Source organism: Hemicordylus capensis, chromosome 16 (genome assembly GCF_027244095.1).
Source record: "Hemicordylus capensis ecotype Gifberg chromosome 16, rHemCap1.1.pri, whole genome shotgun sequence".
In the NCBI taxonomy this organism is placed as follows: Eukaryota; Metazoa; Chordata; class Lepidosauria; order Squamata; family Cordylidae; genus Hemicordylus; species Hemicordylus capensis.
The window spans coordinates 15,771,965-15,791,916 of record NC_069672.1 but is presented as its reverse complement, the minus strand read 5'-3'; the positions used below and the strand labels follow the sequence as shown (position 1 = coordinate 15,791,916).

Sequence of the window (19,952 nt, the reverse complement as noted above, 5' to 3'; positions counted from 1 at the left end):
ACAGGGACGCCACCCCCGCCACCCCCACCGGCGGTAAGAGGCCCTCAAGGGAGTGGCGGCTGACTGACGGCCCCCGGAAAGCTCACTCCACTTTGACCAGTTTCCCAGGAACTCATCACAGTGACCAGCTCCTCCAGGGAAGCCGCTGGCCTGTGGGTCAGGCTAACCTGGCGGTGGAAGACGCCTTGGCCCCACACAGCTTCCGCCGGGAGATCTTTGGCTAAGCGATCGAAGAAACCCATCGGAACAGCGACAGCGGCCTTCTACCGAGTCAGGCCCTTGGTCCATCTCGCTCAGTGTTGCCTACTCTGGCTGGCAGCGGTTTCTCCCAGGTTCCGGGCAGGAGTCTCTCCCAACCCTAGCTTGGAGATGCTGCTGCCAGGGACTGAACCGGGGACCTCCCGCGTGCCAAGCACAGCCTCTCCATCCTGAGCTTTCAGTCCGCCCTGTCTCGAGAGCGAAGGGGGGAAAACGCTGTCTCCAGCAGTCGCCTCCACCAAGAGAGAGAAGCAGGCGCCATACCTGTAGTGGAGTCCAGCGACTCAATGAATTCTTCGGTGGCGTCTCCCAGCAACCCTCGCATGCGGTAAATTATTCTCATGGGCTCCCCCTGTGCAGGAGGTAGAAGGGGACACCATGGTTAAAAAAAAAAAAGGCTTCTTTGAGCCTTGTGAAAGTAAGACACAGCCATCCTTTAAATTCTGCAACGGAAGGATGGCGCTCTCTTAACCCGAACCCAGACGGTCCTGGACAAGATGGGCCCGTGATAAAGCAGCTTCATCTGTCCACAGATTCCAAACAATTCTACCTCCTTGGCTGCTGCTCTGAGGCAGTGGAACTCCACGCCACAAGCAGCCCTTAACTTTCCATCTTACCCTTTCAAAGAAAACAAAATCACAGGGTTTTAATATGCAGAACATAATCTCTATCAAACAGAATAGGAATATACGTTAATTCGACGGGCGCTTTAAAAAAAGGGGGGGGGGAGAGAGAGACGCAAATCTCCCACTGACGGGAAGATGCCAGGGTGGAGAGAAAGAAGAGAGAGTGACAGTTTAATAAGCTTTTAAGTAAAACAGGGTATTAGAAAAAGTGGCTAAGCAGAGCAGGGACTTGTTACAACTTTCCCTGTGGGGAGGGAGCTTGTTTCAAGGCAGAAGCCCCAACTCCTTCTCTCTCTCCCTCTGAACTTTCTATTTTAATACCATTTAAGTCTGAATACAGAGCAAAAAAGAAAGAAGGGAGGGGAGAAATCCCAGCTTTGGAGAAGGGGACCTTATTTGGGGAAAATGGAGGGAGGGAGAATGAAGGGGAGCTGTCAGAAAGTCTGGTGCTAAGCCTAATGTGCAATAAGCAGCGCTTAATGTCAGAGAAGATTCCGAAAGCGCCGGGGAAACCCTCGGGGGAAGATCAGCTCAAAGGCCGTGCTAGGGACCCGCAATTAGCGCCACGGGGGGCGCTGGTAAAATGGCAGCCGAACAAAGAGAAAGCCGGTGAAAGAGAGACAAGGGAAACAAATACAGCCCCGAGGTTAGCTCCTTGTGAGCCTGTCTAGTTCCTAGGGAACCGGAGAAGGGGCTCCGGGGGGGGGTGGGGGGGGGGCGGCCATCACAAAAGGCAGACAGATGAAAGCCGGCTGGCTGACAGTAATGCCCACAAACTCCCCAGCCTTCCAACGGCAGCGGGGCATCCTGGGAAACGGGGCCGTGCCCAGATGCAACAGGCTGCCGTCAGGCAGGGCCTTCCCAGCGCCCAGGCCTGGGAGGGCTGGCTAGCGGAGACAGACACCTTGAGAGCCAAAGTGCAAGCGGGGGCAACGTAGCTCCTCTCCCATGCTGGGGGGGGGTGCCCTTGCTCACAGGCAGGCAGCGGCTTGCGCTGTGCCTGACACATGCCTTCACATGCTGCTGCATTCGTAAGCAGCCTCCAGGGCCCACGTGGGCACACCGTACAGGAAGACCAGTTCGCAAAGCCACGCTCGCCAGCTCCCCCTGGCTGATCTCTCTTGTCTCCCTTCACCTCTTAGGCAAGGTCCAGGTCTCCTGCCAATAGTCAACTGGGCAAGGGCACCACAAGGTGAGTTTCCTCGAAACACGCCTGCCCCCCTCGTGTGGCAAGGGCTTGTAGCACTGGTGGAAAACATCTCTACGAAGCCACTCCAGACAGACAGACAGACACACACATACCATGCTGAATTCCAGCTCTCACCCCCTGACATCGTTAACTGACACAGTGCCACACAACACCAGGCATTCCGCAGAATCACACACAGGCATCTGTCCCGCAAGAGCTCACAACAGTGGGACCCAGGGAATGGAAGCGCACACATGCAATTATACATTAAAGAGGGCCATCCCTCAGCGACAGAGATCTGAATCACGCCGATTAAAATATGAACTCTGGGTCAGGCTGGCTTTTTGCCCTACTTGTTTCTGGCATCGCAATCTGACAATTTATAACATGTCTTGCTTTGGGTGCCGTTTCAGAGCTTTAACGTTCTAGTCAACTGTGTGATCTTGGGGGTCTTCTTTCAAGACATGAAGGTGCAACATGCATATCTCCATGAACAGAGTGTTTACATCTGCATCAACTTCCATATAAAAACAAACCATAGTTCAGAAGGGGGAATCCAGCTTCCCATATTTTTAAGCAATGCCAAGACCTACCTTTGAAGGGGCGTTTCCTCCTGCGTGGGACTGTTCCTGTCTGTCTAAAGTGTGAGCTCCTCTTCTAATTGCTTCTAAAAACCGCTATCCACAGGTCCGTCGCTACTTATTAAATTCTTTAAGAAAGGACCCGGGAGGAGCTTTGTAAACCATTACAGGAATTTCAATTCATTCCTCTAACCCACTCATAGAAAGCTGCAGCCACAGAACGCACCTTCAGTTTCAGCCCAGGGCAAAGACTAGAGGCTTGGTCGCCCGGATGTGAAACTGACCGGGCAGAAACCATCCCACCACCACGCTTTGAGACCCTCTAGGGAGGCTTTCCTGCCTTCCCGTTCTGCCCCCAAAGTGAGGGAGCTGGTAACGGGAGATCTTCTCCCTGGGGCTCTGCCATGCACCCACCTCCTACCCCGGGCGATGTGTGTCTGGTGCTCACTCTTATGAGCTTCTGATGGTCCATGAAAATGGTTTTCATTTCCCCTCCCTTTCAAACAAGGAAATGTGCTGTTTTATCTGCCCCCGCTGCTTTAAATGCTGTGTGTTATTACTGCTTCAGTATCGTGATTTTTTTTTTTAAAATTGTCAGCCTCCTTGAAACTATATAAGAGCAGCATATAAATATCAGGGGAAAGAAGGAAAACTGGTCTGTGAAATATTCTCCCTCCCTCTCTCTCTCCTCCACGTACATAGGCAATCAGCAAAGAGGAAAAGGCACGGAAATAAAAATTCAACTTGCAAGCCTCACTGAGAGTCTTAAGTCTCTCACAAAGTTTTCCAACATTAAATTCCGAAATGCAGGTCTCTATTCAAACACTGACAGCACGTTTGACACGTGGGCCGTTCAGACACAGGCATCCAAAAGCGTTAATCTCCCCACTGCTTCTCCACAAACATGAGATGCTTTTGAACTCGGATGACAAGGCAGGGGACTCTCTTTCTAACATATTCATTCCTCGAGGCTTTCGAGAGGATAATACCCCCAAGTTTGGCACCCAGAGTCAGGCAGACGTCAACCACTTCGGGGAGCTGTCAGGTACGCACTTTTCCCCCGAGAGGCCTCTGGCACTGGGAACCCCTCATTCTCCCTTCCCTACACAGAAGGGCAAGGATCATGGCTTCTGCTGACATACAAGGGGGCGACCTCCCTACACCATCCTATAAAAGTTGCACGCAGTTGGCAGGAGCAGCCCATCTCCAACTGCCTCATCCACTTCCTGGGTTCTACACACCTCCTTTTTCTTTGGCTTCCAACCTGCCCTCTGTGGCCACAGGGACTAGCAGCTTGATCCACGAGAGCTAGCCTCTCACCAGCCATGCGGGCGCATGTCCCTGGATCAGCCCCTAAATATTCCCGGGGCAAGAAGCAGCCCCTAGTGCATGCGTCGCCATGAATCCCATAATCCCACAGAACGGAGCAGGCGCCTCGCTTTGGTGGCCCATGCCAGCCCGGGACGCCGTGCGCACAACCGGTGTTGGGGGGAGGAGGGTTTCTAGAGGCTGCTGCATCTGCTCCCCAAGAAGCAGAACGGGACTTTGTCTGCCCGTCAGGATCCAGACCTCAGAGACCCACAAACAACACTTCTATCATGATTTGAAGATCTCAGCACAGACCCTGCTTTGAAATGCAGATGGGGCAGAGCGGCCCAGAGTCCCAGGCTGAACAGACTCGGCACAAGCAGAGGGAGTGTGAAATTAGTGTTGAAGGCCAGGAGCCCAACGTGCGCGTTTGACGACAACTCAGAGAGAGAGAGAGAGAGAGGAGGAATCTCTTGATCAAGAGGCCAGGCAAAAGGAGGCCTGCGGGTGCGTGCAAGGGGCAGCCCTTTGGGGGCCGTCGCCACAGCGGGGACTTCCTATTCCAAGCCACTCTCGTTTCGATGCCGTGACAAGAAACCCATTTAGAATGGCAAGGTGAAAAGGTGGGAGCAGCGCCGTGGCAGAGAGAGGGAGAGGAGGAGAGGCCAGTACCTCGTTGGTCGGACACCAGACTTTCTTGTAGACCTCGGCCACGGGCAGGTCCAGGCTGATGATCTTGTTGTTCACCAAAAGCTAAAAGCAGAGAGGGAAGAAAAATCGTAAGAGCAAGAGAAGGGGAGGAGAGGCGGTCTTGCAGTAGCAAGCATGAGTTGCGCCCTTTGCTAAGCAGGGTTTGCCTTGGTTTACATTTGGGTGGGTGATGACACGTTAGCACTGCAAGATATTCCCTGGAGGGAATGGATGGGGCTGTAGGTCAGTAGCAGAGCATCTGCCTGCTTATATACTGAAGGCCCCGGGTTCACTTTCTGGCGGCAGCATCTCCAGGTAGGGCTGGCAGAGACTCAGCGACAGCAACAACAAATATCTATATGACACTTTTCAACAAAAGTTTCCAAAGCGCTTTGCACAGAGAAATAACAAATAGATAAATACAAGACAAGACAAGACGGCTCCCTGTCCCCAGAGGGCTTGCCGTCCAAAAGGGCAGGCGCCTGCTTGAAACTTCGGAGAGCTGCTGCCAGTCAGTGCAGAGAATGCTGAGCTAGCTGGACCCAGCATCTGACTCGGTCGGAGGCAGCTTGCTCTGCTCCCGGTTCTAATCACGCGTCGCTGGAGTGATTTTGACTGGTGTTCCTTCCTATGTAGCTCGCTGAAAATGCCCATCAGGCTTGGGATGTGGGTCTTTATGCCTCCCATTTTAGAGACGGGGACGGGGAGTGAGAAACGAGAGCGGCCGGACGGGCATTTTCAGAGAACGACGTAGAAAGAAACGCCGGTAGCAGTCAGCCCTTTCTCATGCGGCTTTGCCCTGCATCAAGCAGCGCTGCCAAGACGGACAGAGCCCAGCCTTTCCCGCTCTGTCCTCCCTGCACGGCTCCATCTCCCCCCCCCTCACCTCCATCCCGCTGTCGTCCTCCAGAAGCGCCACCAAGTCGCAGTCCTGGCAGATCTTGTTCTTGATGTCCCTCATGAGGGGCCCGATGCCCGGCTCGTTGCTGCTGTAGGGGTTGCCGGGCATCCGGCCCTGCAGGAAGTCCTCCTGCTGGGGGTCTTTCTCCAGCGTGACAAAGAACTCCGTCACCTCGTTCTCCTCCTGGAAGGCAGCGAGGGCAGCAGGTAGAGAACCAGCTCCGCCTCGGACAGCTCCCGCCACACAACGCCTGCCAGCAACGGGCAGGCCTTCGGTCGGGTCGGGGTCCCCCAGCCCAGCCCAGCCCAGCCCAGGGTGGCTGGTGTTTTTTTTTTTTTGCTTCTGCACACGGAAAACCTGGCTTCCTTGCATCACCGCACTTGCCAGACTGCAGGGCCATGACACCAAGAAATCCCCAAGTGATGCACCGTGAGACAGGGAGCTGGCTTCCCAATGAAAGGCCCGAGGGGGGGGGCGCAAGGGGCAAAGCCCCCCAGCCCAGGAGACGGCTGCCCTACCGGGTAGATGATGCTGCAGAGCCGCTCGAAAATGAAGACGGGCGTCCGGTAGTCGTCCAGGCTGTAGCGCTTGGCTGTCTCGATGCAGACGGCCATGAAGGCCTTGGTTTCCGACTCCGTACCTGCCGGAAAGGGGAGAGGCTCAGCCCCGAGGAACCCCCCCAGCATGCAGCAACTCCCATCTTGGAGCCTCTTTACTCCGTTTCTCCCCGTGCAAAGCATGAAGGAAACGGAGATGAGCTGTGCCAGAAAAATCCCCCTCGACGTCACCCGTCCGCACGCGCTGTAGTTCTCCTGCGGGTCCACCACCCCACAGGCCCACCCCCCGGGGGGGGGGCATCCACCCTACCCGTGGTCATGTCCTCTAGCATCTCCAGCAGCATGTCCTGGGTCTCGTCGATCAGCTTGGTCCGCTGCACCACCAGCTTCCGCAGGCACAGGTAGCCGTTCAGCACCGTCCCAACCAGGCGGCTCTTGAAGCGGCGCTTGATGGACTCGACCTCCACGAAGGAGGAGAGAAGGCCTGGGGGAGAAGAGAGAGAGAGCGAGCGCGCTCTGTTGAAGGACCGGAAGGGACCACAGCCAAGGCGCAGGGCGAAATCACCGCAGTGGGGCAACGTACCTGTGATGCTCTTCAAGGCGTAGCCCTGCTGCAGATCGGTGCTGAGTGTGGCTTCCTCCAAGGCGAGAAGACGGGCGATTTCCTAAAAGCGGAAGCAAGGAGGACCGTGAGCACGTGAGAAGCTAGGAGAGACACAGGGGCCGAGAGGCTGAACGATGAACCAGCCACGAACGCGCTACTTTTCTGGAGGAATAGGCTACGGGGGAAACGGGGGTGACATGCCCACAGAGCTCCAGGTAAGCAGAGGCTCATGCGGAGCTCTGCGTTTGAACCAGAAGCCCTGGGAACTAGGGAACAGCGGGTTGCACACCTCCCACCTCCTCTGCAGAAACCACACGGTAGAAAACTGGCGCTGTACCTTTGTGATGAGGTTGCCGACGTAAGGCAGGACCCCCCTTGCTGCCAGGTAGACCTTCCAGCGGGCAGGCTTGATGAGCTTCTGGTAGAGCGCCAGGTATTCTGCTGCACATTCCCCCGCGACGCTCAACTCATCCAGGTAACTATCGAAAGGGGGAGAAAACTAAGTTACACACACACCGCCTGGACTCCTCCTGTGCAAAGTGAAGCATGGGCAGAAGGCGGACACACACATGCACATGAAAGGCCCCCCCCCCAGCACACTCCAGAAACCAGAGGGCAAAGTGTGTCCAGGCAGGGATTGGCCTGCTGCTACATGTTTAGCAGCCGGACAGATGAGCCAGAGCAAGCTTTGCATCTGCCCTTCTTAACGAACAACATGGTCTCCAAGGAGAGGGGAGCGTGCCGTGCCGTGCCGTACCTGGTGAGCAGATCGAGGACCTGCTGCTTCCGGCTGGGGATGGTGGCCAGGGCTTCCACGATGGTGCAGGCGGCCTGCCGGGCAGCCTGGGTGGCTGGAGTGAACAAGACCTATGTGGGGGAGCAAAGTGGAGATGCGAGAGCCGGAGGCGGGCAGAAGCCTACGCCAGCCACGATCCTCTGGGCCTCCAGTACAAATGGAGGTCTCCCCTCTCCGAAAGCCCCCTTGCCCCGCTCCTTGGCCCAACCCTCCCTGGAGCCTTCTCCTCCTGCTCTTCCCTATTCTATCCTCGAGATGAGCCTCTCTGGGGCCGAGGCAGCAAGAGAGACTCCCCCGCCTCGGGTGCGTGCTCTCCCTCTCTCTCTCTCTCTCTCTCTCACTCACCTGCCGCAGCCAGTTGTTGTGGCCCAGCTTGAGGTCCAGGGGGCAGGTCCTCTTGCCCTGCCGGCTCATGAACTGCTTCCACTTCCAGGTGTATTTCTCCGTCAGGTACAGCTGGCGCAGCTCCGCCCTGCTGGGCGACTTCCCGTTGGCCTCGAGGCCTGAAGCGGGGGCGAGAGTGCGAGCGAGAGTGAGGCTGATGGGAGGCACCCGCCCTGCTCCGGGAGAAGAGAGGCAGGGCAGAACGGGGAGAGGAGCTGCTCCTTCCCCAGCCCTCACCTCGGGCAGGCAGACATTTCTTCCAGGCCTCGTACGAAGCTTTGGGGTCCCTCTTGAGCCAGAGCTGGGCCTGAGCGTGGATTTCGTTGCTGTAAGGCTTCACTGTGGTCAGGGAGTCAACGGGGCTGTCCTGGGAAGCAAAAACCAAAAAGCGTGAGGCGGTCGGAAGGAACCGAGGGAGACCGCCCCCCCCGCCGCCTGCAGCTGAACTCCCGCCAGCCACACTCCAGATCCTAAGATCTCCTGCAGTTAGTTCTGATCCAGTGTAATGGGGACGGGGCCGAAGCTCTGTGAGAGAGCTTCAGCTTCGCCTGCAGAAGGTCCCAGGTTCACTCCCTGGCAGCATCTCCAGGTAGGGCTGAGAAAGAGACTCCGGCCTGAAACCTGGGAGAAGCTGCTGCCAGTCAGTGTAGGCAGGAGTGAGCGGGACGGATCAAGGGTCTGACTCAGCAGATGGCAGCTTTCTTATGCTCCTACATCCCATGCATAACCAGGACCTGCATCCATCCAAAAAACCAGCTTCCGTGCCCACACATCTGCTCAGCGCGAAGTCCCATCCAACTCAGTCCAACTTACTTCTGGAAGCGTCTCTCACTGAGAGTCTCCTAGCCTCTCCCGCCACCGCCCAACAAGCTCACGGATCCCAAGAGCTTCCTTAGCCAAAAATGATGGATGGAGCAGGACAGTCGCACCCCCCCGCCCCGGCCCGCCCATTCTAGCTTGGAGACCTGGCTCCAAGTGGGCACGGATTTGGGGAAAGGGCCCCTTGGCTTGCAGGCCAGAAGGGGAAGCTACCTTGTTCTTCTTGCTGGTCGGAGCAGGCGGCTTGATCAGCTTCTGCAGGATGCGCAGACACATCAGCGTGATGTTCTCCACCACCACCGGGGTCTTGATGTTCACGGCCATCAGGAACAGGCTGAGAGCTGGAGGAAAAGCCGGAGGGGGACAGGGAGAAGGGGCACGCTTGGGCATGGGCACAAAGAATCCTGGAGGCAGGAAGAACCTAGTCTTTCCAAGGCCTTCTCTGTGAGCAGAGCTATATCAGTGCTGAAGGTGTTGAATGTTTATTTTATTTATCTAAAATATTTGTAGCCCGTCCCTCCAGTTAAAGACTGCTTGGGGTAGCTCACAAAGACAACAACTTACAGACACAACAAACAAGACCCAGTTAAAACAAGACTCAGTTACAACTAACTGGAAAGGATTGTTTAAAACAAGACCCAGTTACATCCAGATTTACAGACGGACAACCAACTGGAGAAACCAACAGAGAATCAAAAACTAAATCGCCTATTTAAAACGACGGGTCTTTGCATGAGTCTTAAGAGCCCCAAGTGATGGAGACATGGCAAAGCTCTTCTGGCAGGGCGTTCCAAAGCCAAGGGGCCACAACCGAAAAGGCCCTGTCTCTAGTTCCTGACTACCAGATCTCAGTCAACAGGAGGATCACTGCCCTGAAAGAAGCGGGGAGGGGGGGGAAACATGGCCCAGAGTCACCAAACCACCCAAGAGTTCCAAGCAGCTGAGCTGCCTCTTTGCTTGGGCATGCAGCCCACCCAGACAGAGGTGAAGATTGTCCGCCCTCCGTGCGGGGCCCTCCATCGGTCGTGTCTGCCAGAGGCAGGAGACTCTCACCACAGCGCAGCCGCAGTTCCCAACAGCTGTCCTCCTTGGAAATGGAGTCCGTCAACAGGAGCATCTCGTACTGGAGGCTGCTGGCCTGCAAAGGGGGTGGAGGATTAGGGTTACCCCACCTCAACATTTGGATTCATAGGGGGGGGACTCCAGCTGGCCAAGAATTATCATCAAGGGAATCCCAGGAAGACGGCTCTGGGGCCCCCACACGTCCTTCCTGCTGCAGAGATGGCACGTTCTGCCAGCTGCCTTCCTGAGTGATTTCTGAACAGGCCCCTCAGGCACGGAGCTCGACACGCCTGCGTTTCCGTCGAAGGGATGGCCGGCTTCCCGCAGGCCTGAGCCACTGCAGCCCGCCTGGAGCCCAACCCACCATCTGCTGGCCAAGGTCCTGAAGCCCGAGATGTGGCCAGGCAGGGAGAACAAGAAGACAGGCCACCGCCAAGCCCCCACGTTCCTCACCAGGTCAGGATTGGCCCGGTGGCCCTTCAGAGCGGCAGACACCTTGCTGAGGATGAGGTCGTTCATCTGCTGGGTGGCTTCCGGGTTGTCTCTGTTTCGGACAAAAAGCAAACAGACACGCTCCCTGCTTAGCGATTCCTCCACACACACAGGACTTGCCTTTTCCAGTCTGCTGCACGTAAAACTCGTGCCCGTTTTGCCAGCACTTTCAGGGCAGGGTGCAAATCCCTGCACCGCCTGGTCCACAGAGCCCCCCTTCCCTCCATCACTCCTCCCGGCCACATCCAACTTCCAGGTTGGCAGAAAGGAGGGCTTACTGGGTACTGACCCTGCAGCGACCCCTGGTGGTCACAGGCAGTGAACCGTGGGGAGACAGGAAGCTGCCTTCTGCGGAGTCAGACCAGTGGTCCATCTTAGCTCAGTACTGCCTACACTGACTGGCAGTGGCTTCTCCAAGGTTGCAGGCAGGAGTCTTTCCCAACCCTACCTGGAGATGCTGCCAGGGACTGAACCCGGGACCTTCTGCATGCAGAGCCGATGCTCTACCACCGTGCTACGACTCCAACCCCTCAAGGGACCCTCTTACAGCGCTCACATGTGGTCACCCAACCAAATGCAAACCAAGGCAGACCCCGCTTAGCAAAGGGGGCAATCCACGCACCCTTCCCCAAGACCAGCTCTCCTCCCCTAAACAGGGAAAGCAATCAGAGACGCCTCGCTTAACCGAAACATCCATCCAGATTCTCCATCCTCACATCCTTGAGGCTTACAGCCACAAAATGTGTGCGATTCCCATGGAAATGCAGGACACCCAAGTAATTTGGAAAGTCGGGCTAAGACCCAGAGACTCCCTGAGCAGTCCTGATCACGCTGCCCATCCACTCCCACCTCCTGGGCCACATACATCTCTGCCCACAAATATTTCAAGTGCGCTAGCGTTAGAGGCAAGAGATGCAAGTCCCCCAACCTGCCACCACCATATCTAAAATCTGGCGGCACGAGCTGGCCAGCGAAAGGCCGACACCCCACGTGCCCCCAAAGCTGCCCAACTACGAAACCCCGGCTTTTCAGAGCTGTGGGAGGAAGACCCACACCCCTACCTGGTGAGCAGGCACATGAGCTGGCGCACTTCCTCCCGCATGGCGGCAGCCCCCCGGCGCAGGTTGTAGTCGAAGAGCTCCCGGATGAGGCCCTGGGAGACCAGGATGTGGCGGATGGCGGCGTTGGTGGCCAAGGCACGCAGCAATGTGATGCAGTGCTCCGTGACGGCCGAGGCGCAGCCGTAGCACTTGGTGGAGGAGGTGTGGCCGCAGCCCAGGACGGAGAGGGCCCGGTACTGGCTGGCGGTGAAGGTGGGCTGGACGGCCGAGCGCGAGGATTTGCTGGCCGCTTCCCGCTGCTGCAGGTCGTACTCCAGGAGCTCCTTCCGGGAGGCAAAGACTTTCTGCGGACAGAAAGGAGGGAGGCCTGAGGGCCGCTGCGGGGGCTTCTCTCTCTCTCCCCCCACAATCGCCAGGCAGAAAGACACTCCCGGCACCTTCCCCGGCTAAGCTAGCGCGAAACGGAAGAGGGCGGTGTTCTCTCTCAGGGGCTCTCGGGAGCCTGGCTCTCAAGGACGGCTGACTCCGCTCTGTTTTGCTGCAAGCGGCCGCACCGAGGGGGTTACCTGGATGATCTTGGAGAGCTCGTCAAAAGAATTCTTGCAGTCACCGCAGTACTCCTGAGCCAACTGCAGGATGTATCTGTTCACGCTGGCCGAGGTGGAGCTGATCCCCCCGCTGCCTCCGGAGTCGTCCTGAGAGGGAAAGCCACGGTTTGAAGGACGGGGGGTGGGGGGCGTCGAATGCTGCAGGCTGGGACCAGGGTGACCCCACAGGGACTCTCTGGGAGCTCCCAGCTCTCCAGGCCTCCCGGCTGCCCACAAACAGGCCTCTGCCTCGCGCCTCACCTGGGGCTTCTCAGGCGCAGCCTCGTTCACTTTACACAGGAGGTTCTCCAGCTGGGGCCTGTGACCCATCAGCTGGTGGTAGACGCGGTCTGCCTTGTCCAGGAGGGTGTTGATGTTGGTGACCGCCTTGGAAGCAAAAGAGGGGCACAGGACTGAGACGGGATTCCAGGACGGAGTCTCAGGAGGGCTGCCCAGCCACGCTGGACCCTTCCGGGCTGGAAAGCACAGAACGGCAGACCACTCGCCTCCCCCCTTCAAGGGTCTCCCCGGCTGACCTTCTTCCGGTCCTCTTCGTTCTCGATGGGGTCCACGGCGCAGCACGGCTTGGCGTACAGCATGAAGTCGAAGCGGGCGTATTTGCAGAAGCCGCAGGCGTTGCAGAGGAAAGGGTCCTTCTCGTCGTAGTTGATGGATCTGCGGAGCCACGTGGGGAGAAGAGGAGGAGGAGGAGGGCTGAGCCACCGCGGACAGGAGCGGGACCAGGCCTCCCTCTCCAAAAGCCACCAGCCCCAATCCACCCACCGCTTCGACATCGCAGGAGGGCCCCGCCCCAGCCCACCTGCACTTGTGGCACTGGTAGACGTTCTCCCCGCAGTTGCCGCACACCCCGGGGTTGGCCGGGACGGACGCGCTGCACCGGGGGCACTGCAGGGTTTCCGTGGAGGCCTGGTAGTTCTCGTAGAAGTCGGCAAACTCAATCATCAGGTTGGAGGCCACGATGGGCAGCGGCAAGTCGATCTTCACCTCCGTCTGGCCCGGGGTGAGCTGCACCCTCTTGGCCCGATGCCAGCGGGCTGGTCTAGAAAACCGGAGGAGGAGGACGGGGAGGAAGTCATGTCAAGGGAGGCGAGGCGAGGCAAGGCAAGGCAAGGCACGGCCAAGCCGCCTCAGACCCCCTCGCCCTCCCACGCCAGAGCTAAGCGCTGCTGCCTCAGGGGAAAATCTCCTTTAGACAGGATGAATGGAGCCTGGCCCTCGGATTCCGTGCCCCCTCTGCTGTGCCGACACGACAGGCAGCCAGAAAGGCCCTTTAAGCCATTATCCTCCCCACAGCAAGGCTGTTTGGGATTAAAGAGCTGTTGATGCCGCACGGAAACGAGAGATAGATAGATATATATAAATTTAATGCTGCTCATTTCTCCCCCGCTGCCCTTGGGATCTTAACCGCCTTTTCTTACTGGCAAGGGCATTTTGCGCTGGGAGCGGGGGAGAGAGAGAAACAAGGATGTGTCTCAAGGCGTCCTCTGACTGGCATGTTGACTTCTCAAACAGGAATCCACGCCGCTCCTCTTTGTGACCTGAAGCGGCCTCACACTGAGGGGCCCAGAAACCAGGGCTTTGCAGGCCCAACCCCTGGCAGAAGCTCCAAGGCAGAGCGGGGAGAGACCCCTGCCGCAAACCCTGGAGGGCTGCTGCCAGTCAGTGCAGACCGTATTGACTTAGATGGGCCAAGGGCCTGACTCCGTATACGGCAGCTTCTTATGCACCAGAGCACTGGCCCATCTCGCCTCATGCCCAGGTTCAATCCTTGGCCAGTCAACACCCAGGGCTGGGGAAAGGCCTTGGAGACGGCACACAAGCCTGGACAGGCTCATAGGTTCACGTCTTATCCCCTTCCCCTCGTACACGGAGCAAGTCCTCCAACTTCCACCCACCTCCTGTGCAAGGACAAGAACCGCTCACCCCACAGAACTAGGCCCTGCCTACAGGTTCGACACCCCCCCACACACAGTCACCCAGCTTTTGGGGAGAATGGCCCCAAGCCCCCTACTTGTTCTTCAGCTCCACGATGGCCTGGACGGTCCGGTTGTTGTAGTAGAGGTTGATGGTCCGGACCATCTTGGTGCGCTTCAGGTCTCCGATCTTGACCGTCACCTTGCTGATGGTGTGGCTGCCGATGAGCTTCACCACTTGCTGGGTGGTGGTGTAGCGGGTGTCCACCTTGATGGAGGAGAGCTTGATGTACTGCCAGGAGGAAGAAAGAGAGAGAGCTCGCACCCTCAGCACTGCCAGCCACACCGAGACCCAGGAGACGGGACCCATCAATCAATCAACCTTTATTACGGCCGTAGACCAGCATAAAATTACAAAGAAAGTGATACTAAGAAGGCTAGCAAAAGGTATAAATTATGTTACATGTTAAAAAGAAAGGCGATTGCAAGGACAATGCAAAATATCATGAATAGGCTGAAATAAAAAATAATTGCAATTTAAGAGAGAGGAAACGGGGCCAGCGGAGAGAACGGAGGACTTACGCAGAAGGGAACTTCGGGGTTGTTGCAGACGAGGCAGGGGTCGCTCTCCAGATAGTAGCCGTCAAACTCAACCAGGCCAGAAAGGGTGCTGCAGAGAAGGGAGAAGGATGCTTGGGAAAGCTGCCCAGGCCGAAGGCAAGGAGAGCCCCGCTGGACCAGACCAATCCACCCAGCCCGGGATCCTGCTTCTCACGGGGCCCACCAGAGGCCTCTGGGAAGCCCACAAGCAGGACGGGAAGGCTTCCTGCTGCTGGATTGGGGGGTGGGGTGGGGTATACTGCCTCTGAACATGGAAGCCCCACACAGCAGTGTGGCTACCTGTGCCACAGGTGTTATTTCTGAGACACTCACTTATAAATGTTGGAGTTAGGGTGGTTGGTCAGGATGTGGTTCTGCATCCGGAGGATCTCGACAGCCTTTTGGGAATACTCCTTTAACTGAAATGGGAAGTTCAAGGAAGGGTTACCAAGGTGGAGCAAATGCAGAATCAAGTTGTGGAGAATTCCGTCCCAGTTTTTTTTGGTTTTTTTAAGGGGACAGCCCCGCTCTCCTCCCCAGAAGCCATAAAGGCCCACCGGGGAGAAAAGCAGCAGGGGGAGAAAAGCAGCAGGGGGAGAAAAGCAGCAGGGGGAGGTCCCTGCAGCAACCACCCCCTTCCAGAAAGGCCCCTTACCTTTTTCTCAGTTTGCTGCGTCTTCAGAGAGAAGTAACCCAGGAGGTCCACGAACTGAGCGGCCTTGCGCCCGTAGGCCGGGAGCTCTGGCCAGATGGACCACATGAGGTCCAGCAAGAGCTCCTGCTGGGACTTGCTGGAGTTCCTAGAGGTCAAGTGAGCAACGGCCGCGGGTTAGTGAAGAGAGGCCTCTTCCCCTCCCGGCCCAGTGAACCTCTCCGCCAGAGGAGTTCCCGTCCGTACCCCCTGGGCACACATCTGCAGCGGTCATGGAGACCTCGCTCGCCTCCCCCATTCCCACAACCCCATCATCCCCTGCAACAGCTGCCCACACACTGGCCTGTAGATGTGGAGGGTCAGGCAATGGGCCTGCCACCGGACCGAGGAGGAATTGGACTCCAGCAAGAAGCAGCGCAGGAACTGGATCAGGGTCTCCTTGTCGGCAAACTTGTTCAGCTGGTTCACCAGAGCCGTGCACAGCTGGTCTTCCTGGCTGCCGGAGCCCTCCCCTGGAAGAGGGCCGCGGTGAGACAGGGCCCCTCGGGGGGCCAACGGGCCAGGCCCTGCCCTTTCTACCCATGCAGCGAGGGCGTGGGCCAGGGGGAGACACTCTGCGTGCGGTCAGGAGCCATGCAAGAGGCGGCGCCCCCCATCACAAGGACAGGGGCGTGCACATAAGCAGACGCCCAGGAGTCGGGAGCAGCAGCCATTTCCACCCACCCACCCAACGTACAAATGGTTCCAATCACATTTCTGTCCCGCCTTTCTCGGGCCTGGGAGAGGGCAGACTGCCCCCAGCCAGCCACCCCCAGGAGGCGGAAAAGGCCTCCCAAGAGGCCGGGCGGCTCACCTTCTCGGTCTTTCTCCTTCTCTTCCTTCTTGCTCTTCTTGGTGGAGGACTTGCTCTGCCCGGCCGGCTGCCCGCTCCCGGGGCCCGCCGGAGCCGAGGCGGAAGTGCCGGAGGACCCCGAGGAAGACGCTGCTGAGAGGACCTTGCTGCCGCACAGGGCGCAGGAGAGCAGCTGCAGCAGGACGGGGGAGACCCCCTCGTCCACCAGGAAGCTGACTTGCAGGAGGAAGTAGAGGACAGCTGGAGGGAGGGAAGAAGAAGAAGGGGGGAGGAGGAGGCATCTCAACAAACCGCTCCTCTGGGCTCCCCCACAAGGGCGGAAGGGCTGCTTCGGCGGCACCGTCCCCGCCCATCTCCCTCCCTCCGCTTCCCGCCGCAACTGTGTGCAGGGCAGCGACTCACAGTCGTCTTTAATGCAGAACTTCTGCCAGTTCACCGTCCGCTGCGTGGCGATCTCCGCACAGGCCTTCAGGTGCTCCATCTGCAAGGCACGGGGGAGTGAGTGGGAGAGAGCACCCACTCGGGGGCCACGCAGCCGAAACCCACGCCACCCCTCCGGCCGCACCCCAGAGCCACCGCCCCCAGAGGGCTGCGGCCCTGACCTGCCCGCCCCCTGGCCCCCCTCCTCACCAAGTTGATGAGCGTGTCGTACTGCAGGGCCGAGCCGGAGCTGGCCGTCACCACGCTGGCCCGCAGGAAGATGCCCTGCTCCTCCAAGAGCTTCTTGATGCCCCGGACGTGCGAGTCCAGCGTGTGGAGGTCGCGCAGCTGGCGGTACTTCTCCTTGGAGCCGCAGATGAAGAGCAGCAGCTTGCGGACTTGGCGGCGGACAAAGGGCGTCTGCTGGATCATCAGGTACTGGGCCGGCGAGGGGGAGGAAGCGGCTAGGTCAACGGCCATGGCTCTTCTGCGGAGGAAAGGGGAAGGAGCGCCCAGCCTGCCCAAGACCGCCCGACTCCTCCGGCAGAAGGCTTCTTCCCCCGCCAACCTCCAGCCAGGGACACTGCGCTGACCTACCTCGGACAGGAAGTAGAACCAGGAATGGTCGAAGACGGGCGGCGGGATGCGGGAGTTGGTGTCGGCGATCTTCTTGATCTGGTAGGGCAACCGCAGCACCATCTCGGTCAAGAGCTGGGTGTAGGCCTCAAACACGTCGGCAGCGTGGCCCTGGCGGAGAGAAAGCGTCAAGGCCGGCCACTGGGGGAGATGGTGGCTCTGCTGCTTGGGCAGCGGCTGGGTGCTGGGAAGCACCTCCTGGAGGTTAGAATCCTGCTCCGTGGGAACCTGAACGGAAGGACCCCAAGTGGGGGCCACACCTCTCTCTCTCGCTCTCATGCTCTACTCCAGGAGAGGCCCTCCAAGCGGCTGTTTGACTGCAACTACCATCAATCCTGGAAAGATGGGAGTTGTAGTCCAACAAGAGCTGGAAGGCCTTTGGTTAGGAACAAAGGAAGCGGCCTTCTACCGGGTCAGACCCTTGGTCCGTCCAGCTCAGGACTGTCTGCCCTGACTGGCAGCAGCTCTCCAAGGCTTCGGGCGGGAGTCCTTCCCAGCCCTACCTAGAGATGCTGCCAGAGTTTGAACCCAGGACCTTCTGCGTGCCAAGTGATGCCTGCAAACTCTGCCACTGAGTTATGGCCACGTCCCCTGAGGGGAATATCTTACCACTGACATGGGGTTCACGTGTTGCTTCCCATTCAAATGCAAGCCAAGGCAGGCCCTGCTAAGCAAAGGGGGCCATTTCGTGCGCACTACCACAAGACCAGCTCCCTTGGGACTAGCTGGCCACCCCTGGACTAGTCTGCCTCGGGCAGTCAGGGCAGGAGCCGTTGGGCCTCCACACTCTCAGAGAGGAAACCAATATTCTCTTCTCGGGATCCGCTTTGCACTTCTGCTGCCCGCCTCTGCAGACCCCGAGTCTATGCTGCAAGTCCCGAACAGTGAAATTCTGAACTAAAAACATGCCTATCATCCATGATTTTTAAAAAAACGACCCACATTACATCCCCGTTGATCCTTTAAACAGAGGCACTTTCTGCAGAGAGGGAGCAAAAGGGGGGGGGGGAGAGCCAGCCCCATCCACGCACCCTTGACTGACAAGAGTAATGTGGAAGCAGCAGGTCTCTTTGAGAGGGAGGAATAAAAGGCAGAGATTAAAACGGCACCCGGCACCACAGGGCTCGAGAATTTTAGCGCCTTCCATTCTTCTGGTGACGAGCACCCAGATGTTTAATTCGGCTTACTCGATTGTACTGCACCAGGACCGGAAATAAGAGCCAACGCTGCGCCACCAGACATTTCAAAGCAAGAGGCACCGCCGCGGCGGAAGTGGCCGAGGACTTAAGCTGCGGAATCTGCCGGCACGGGCCTGCCAGAGACGGCAAGGGGTCCTCCCCACAGCACCTGCCGTTTCCAAGGCTCCCCCACCCGAGCATCCCTCCTAGTTTCCTGTCCCTTTCAAAACAGGCCCCACCCACCACAAGTGTCAGGGAAGGGTGTGAGGAGAGTCTGGCCCCTCCCTTGAATTCTGAGGGGTCCCAGGAGAGCAATACCTCTGCCTGTCCCTTGGAGGGAACAGAGACCCACATAGGAAGCTGCCATATACTGAGTCAGGCCCTTGGTCTATCTAGCTCAGTATTGTCTTCACAGACTGGCAGTGGCTTCTCCAAGGTTGCAGGCAGGAGTCTCTCTCAGCCCTATCTTGGAGATGCTGCCAGGGAGGGAACTTGGGACCTTCTGCTCTTCCCAGAGTGGCCCCATCCCCTGAGGGAGAATCTCTTCCAGTGCTCACACTTCGTCTCCCATCCAAATGCAACCAGGGCAGACCCTGCTTAGCTAAGGAGACAGGTCATGCTGGCTACCACCAGACCAGCTCTCCTCCACCGCGGGAAAACAGAAAGAGGGTGCAAGATTGCAACCCACCTGGTTTTCTAAGCTCTCTCAAATTCAGCCCTGTCTGCAGTGCAGTTTCATACGGCTCAATTCTGTCCCCATCTCCTCTTGGGCCATGCTATGAAGGGACCAGTGTTCCCTCTAGCAGGGATTCCCAGATGTTGTGGACTACAACCCCCATAATCCCCAACCAAAGGCCACAACATCTGGGAATCTTTGTTAGAGAGAACACTGGGAGGGACCGGACACCATCAGTCATATGCTGAAGGGCTCATTCACCCCATCTAGAAATGCAATAGGGCACCACCGGTCAAACAGGGCCCTGCCACTCATGGCCAAAAAGATGAAATGAATATAAACCTGAAGTTTAAAAAAGAAAAGAGTCAGAGAACCAGTGGGAGGCCATTTCCGTCTCCCATGACGCTCCCAGGCGCACTGGGCAGTCACCACTCTTCAGCAAAAGAACTCCAAGAGGGAAATCTCCCAATCGGAATGCATCTTGCAAGTTTGATTCTACTGGTCTAGGGCTCAATAGGGAGCAAGGCTCGCTCTCCCACCACAGGGGTTCAGCTTGCAGAGCAGAGCAGAGCAGAGCAGAGCAGAGCTAGGAAGGGCTGTGTTCTCGCCGGCCACATATGTGGGTGTCTCTCTCTGCTTCTGCAAACGGAGGAAGGCACTTCATGCACCTGACGATGTGGATTCTACTCCACCCAACGCTCCCGCCACAACAGCTCCCACCACCACCAGATTCTCGGTGTTTTGGCTGCAAGGGTCACACGGCTGCCTCTCTAAAAACCCACCAGAGGGCTCAACGGGCCTTTTAGAATCACACCTTCCCTTTCCCCGGACCTCCTTTCCGCTGCTGCCATCCGGATCTCACCTTGACATACTGGCGCAGGAAGAAGGGGCTCATGTCAGGAGGGGAGGAGGTGGTGTGAGGCTTCAGCAGCTGGCTGGCGGCCACGGGCTCCTCGTCGTTCTGCTGGCTCTTCCAGTACTCCAGGAGGGATTTCAAGACGTGCAGGCAGTAGTCCACAGCGCCGGAGCTGAGCAGAGCGGCCGCCGTGGCGCTGGAGATCAGTGAGGAGGACTGGAGGGGAGCAAGG

General features: G+C 57.8%; 1 protein-coding gene across 11 annotated transcripts in view; it reads right to left on the bottom strand.

Annotated features, from left to right (window-relative positions):
• UBR4 (ubiquitin protein ligase E3 component n-recognin 4) overlaps positions 1 to 19,952 on the bottom strand; it is a 76,185-nt gene that overhangs the window by 9,865 nt on the left and 46,368 nt on the right. For all 11 annotated transcript variants that reach the window (XM_053280997.1, XM_053281001.1, XM_053281003.1 and 8 more), the window contains 28 exons: positions 19,727 to 19,936; positions 16,972 to 17,121; positions 16,585 to 16,812; positions 16,357 to 16,435; positions 15,955 to 16,194; positions 15,445 to 15,613; positions 15,105 to 15,249; positions 14,783 to 14,868; positions 14,432 to 14,519; positions 13,948 to 14,141; positions 12,736 to 12,975; positions 12,452 to 12,590; positions 12,177 to 12,302; positions 11,895 to 12,023; positions 11,329 to 11,672; positions 10,229 to 10,319; positions 9,767 to 9,851; positions 8,927 to 9,054; positions 8,132 to 8,261; positions 7,856 to 8,013; positions 7,472 to 7,581; positions 7,052 to 7,193; positions 6,694 to 6,775; positions 6,421 to 6,594; positions 6,072 to 6,193; positions 5,539 to 5,736; positions 4,635 to 4,715; positions 523 to 610 (listed from right to left, as the gene is read on the bottom strand). In XM_053280997.1, coding sequence (XP_053136972.1) covers positions 523 to 610; positions 4,635 to 4,715; positions 5,539 to 5,736; positions 6,072 to 6,193; positions 6,421 to 6,594; positions 6,694 to 6,775; positions 7,052 to 7,193; positions 7,472 to 7,581; positions 7,856 to 8,013; positions 8,132 to 8,261; positions 8,927 to 9,054; positions 9,767 to 9,851; positions 10,229 to 10,319; positions 11,329 to 11,672; positions 11,895 to 12,023; positions 12,177 to 12,302; positions 12,452 to 12,590; positions 12,736 to 12,975; positions 13,948 to 14,141; positions 14,432 to 14,519; positions 14,783 to 14,868; positions 15,105 to 15,249; positions 15,445 to 15,613; positions 15,955 to 16,194; positions 16,357 to 16,435; positions 16,585 to 16,812; positions 16,972 to 17,121; positions 19,727 to 19,936 — 4,156 coding nt within the window. The remainder of the gene's footprint in view (positions 1 to 522; positions 611 to 4,634; positions 4,716 to 5,538; positions 5,737 to 6,071; positions 6,194 to 6,420; positions 6,595 to 6,693; positions 6,776 to 7,051; positions 7,194 to 7,471; positions 7,582 to 7,855; positions 8,014 to 8,131; positions 8,262 to 8,926; positions 9,055 to 9,766; positions 9,852 to 10,228; positions 10,320 to 11,328; positions 11,673 to 11,894; positions 12,024 to 12,176; positions 12,303 to 12,451; positions 12,591 to 12,735; positions 12,976 to 13,947; positions 14,142 to 14,431; positions 14,520 to 14,782; positions 14,869 to 15,104; positions 15,250 to 15,444; positions 15,614 to 15,954; positions 16,195 to 16,356; positions 16,436 to 16,584; positions 16,813 to 16,971; positions 17,122 to 19,726; positions 19,937 to 19,952) is intronic.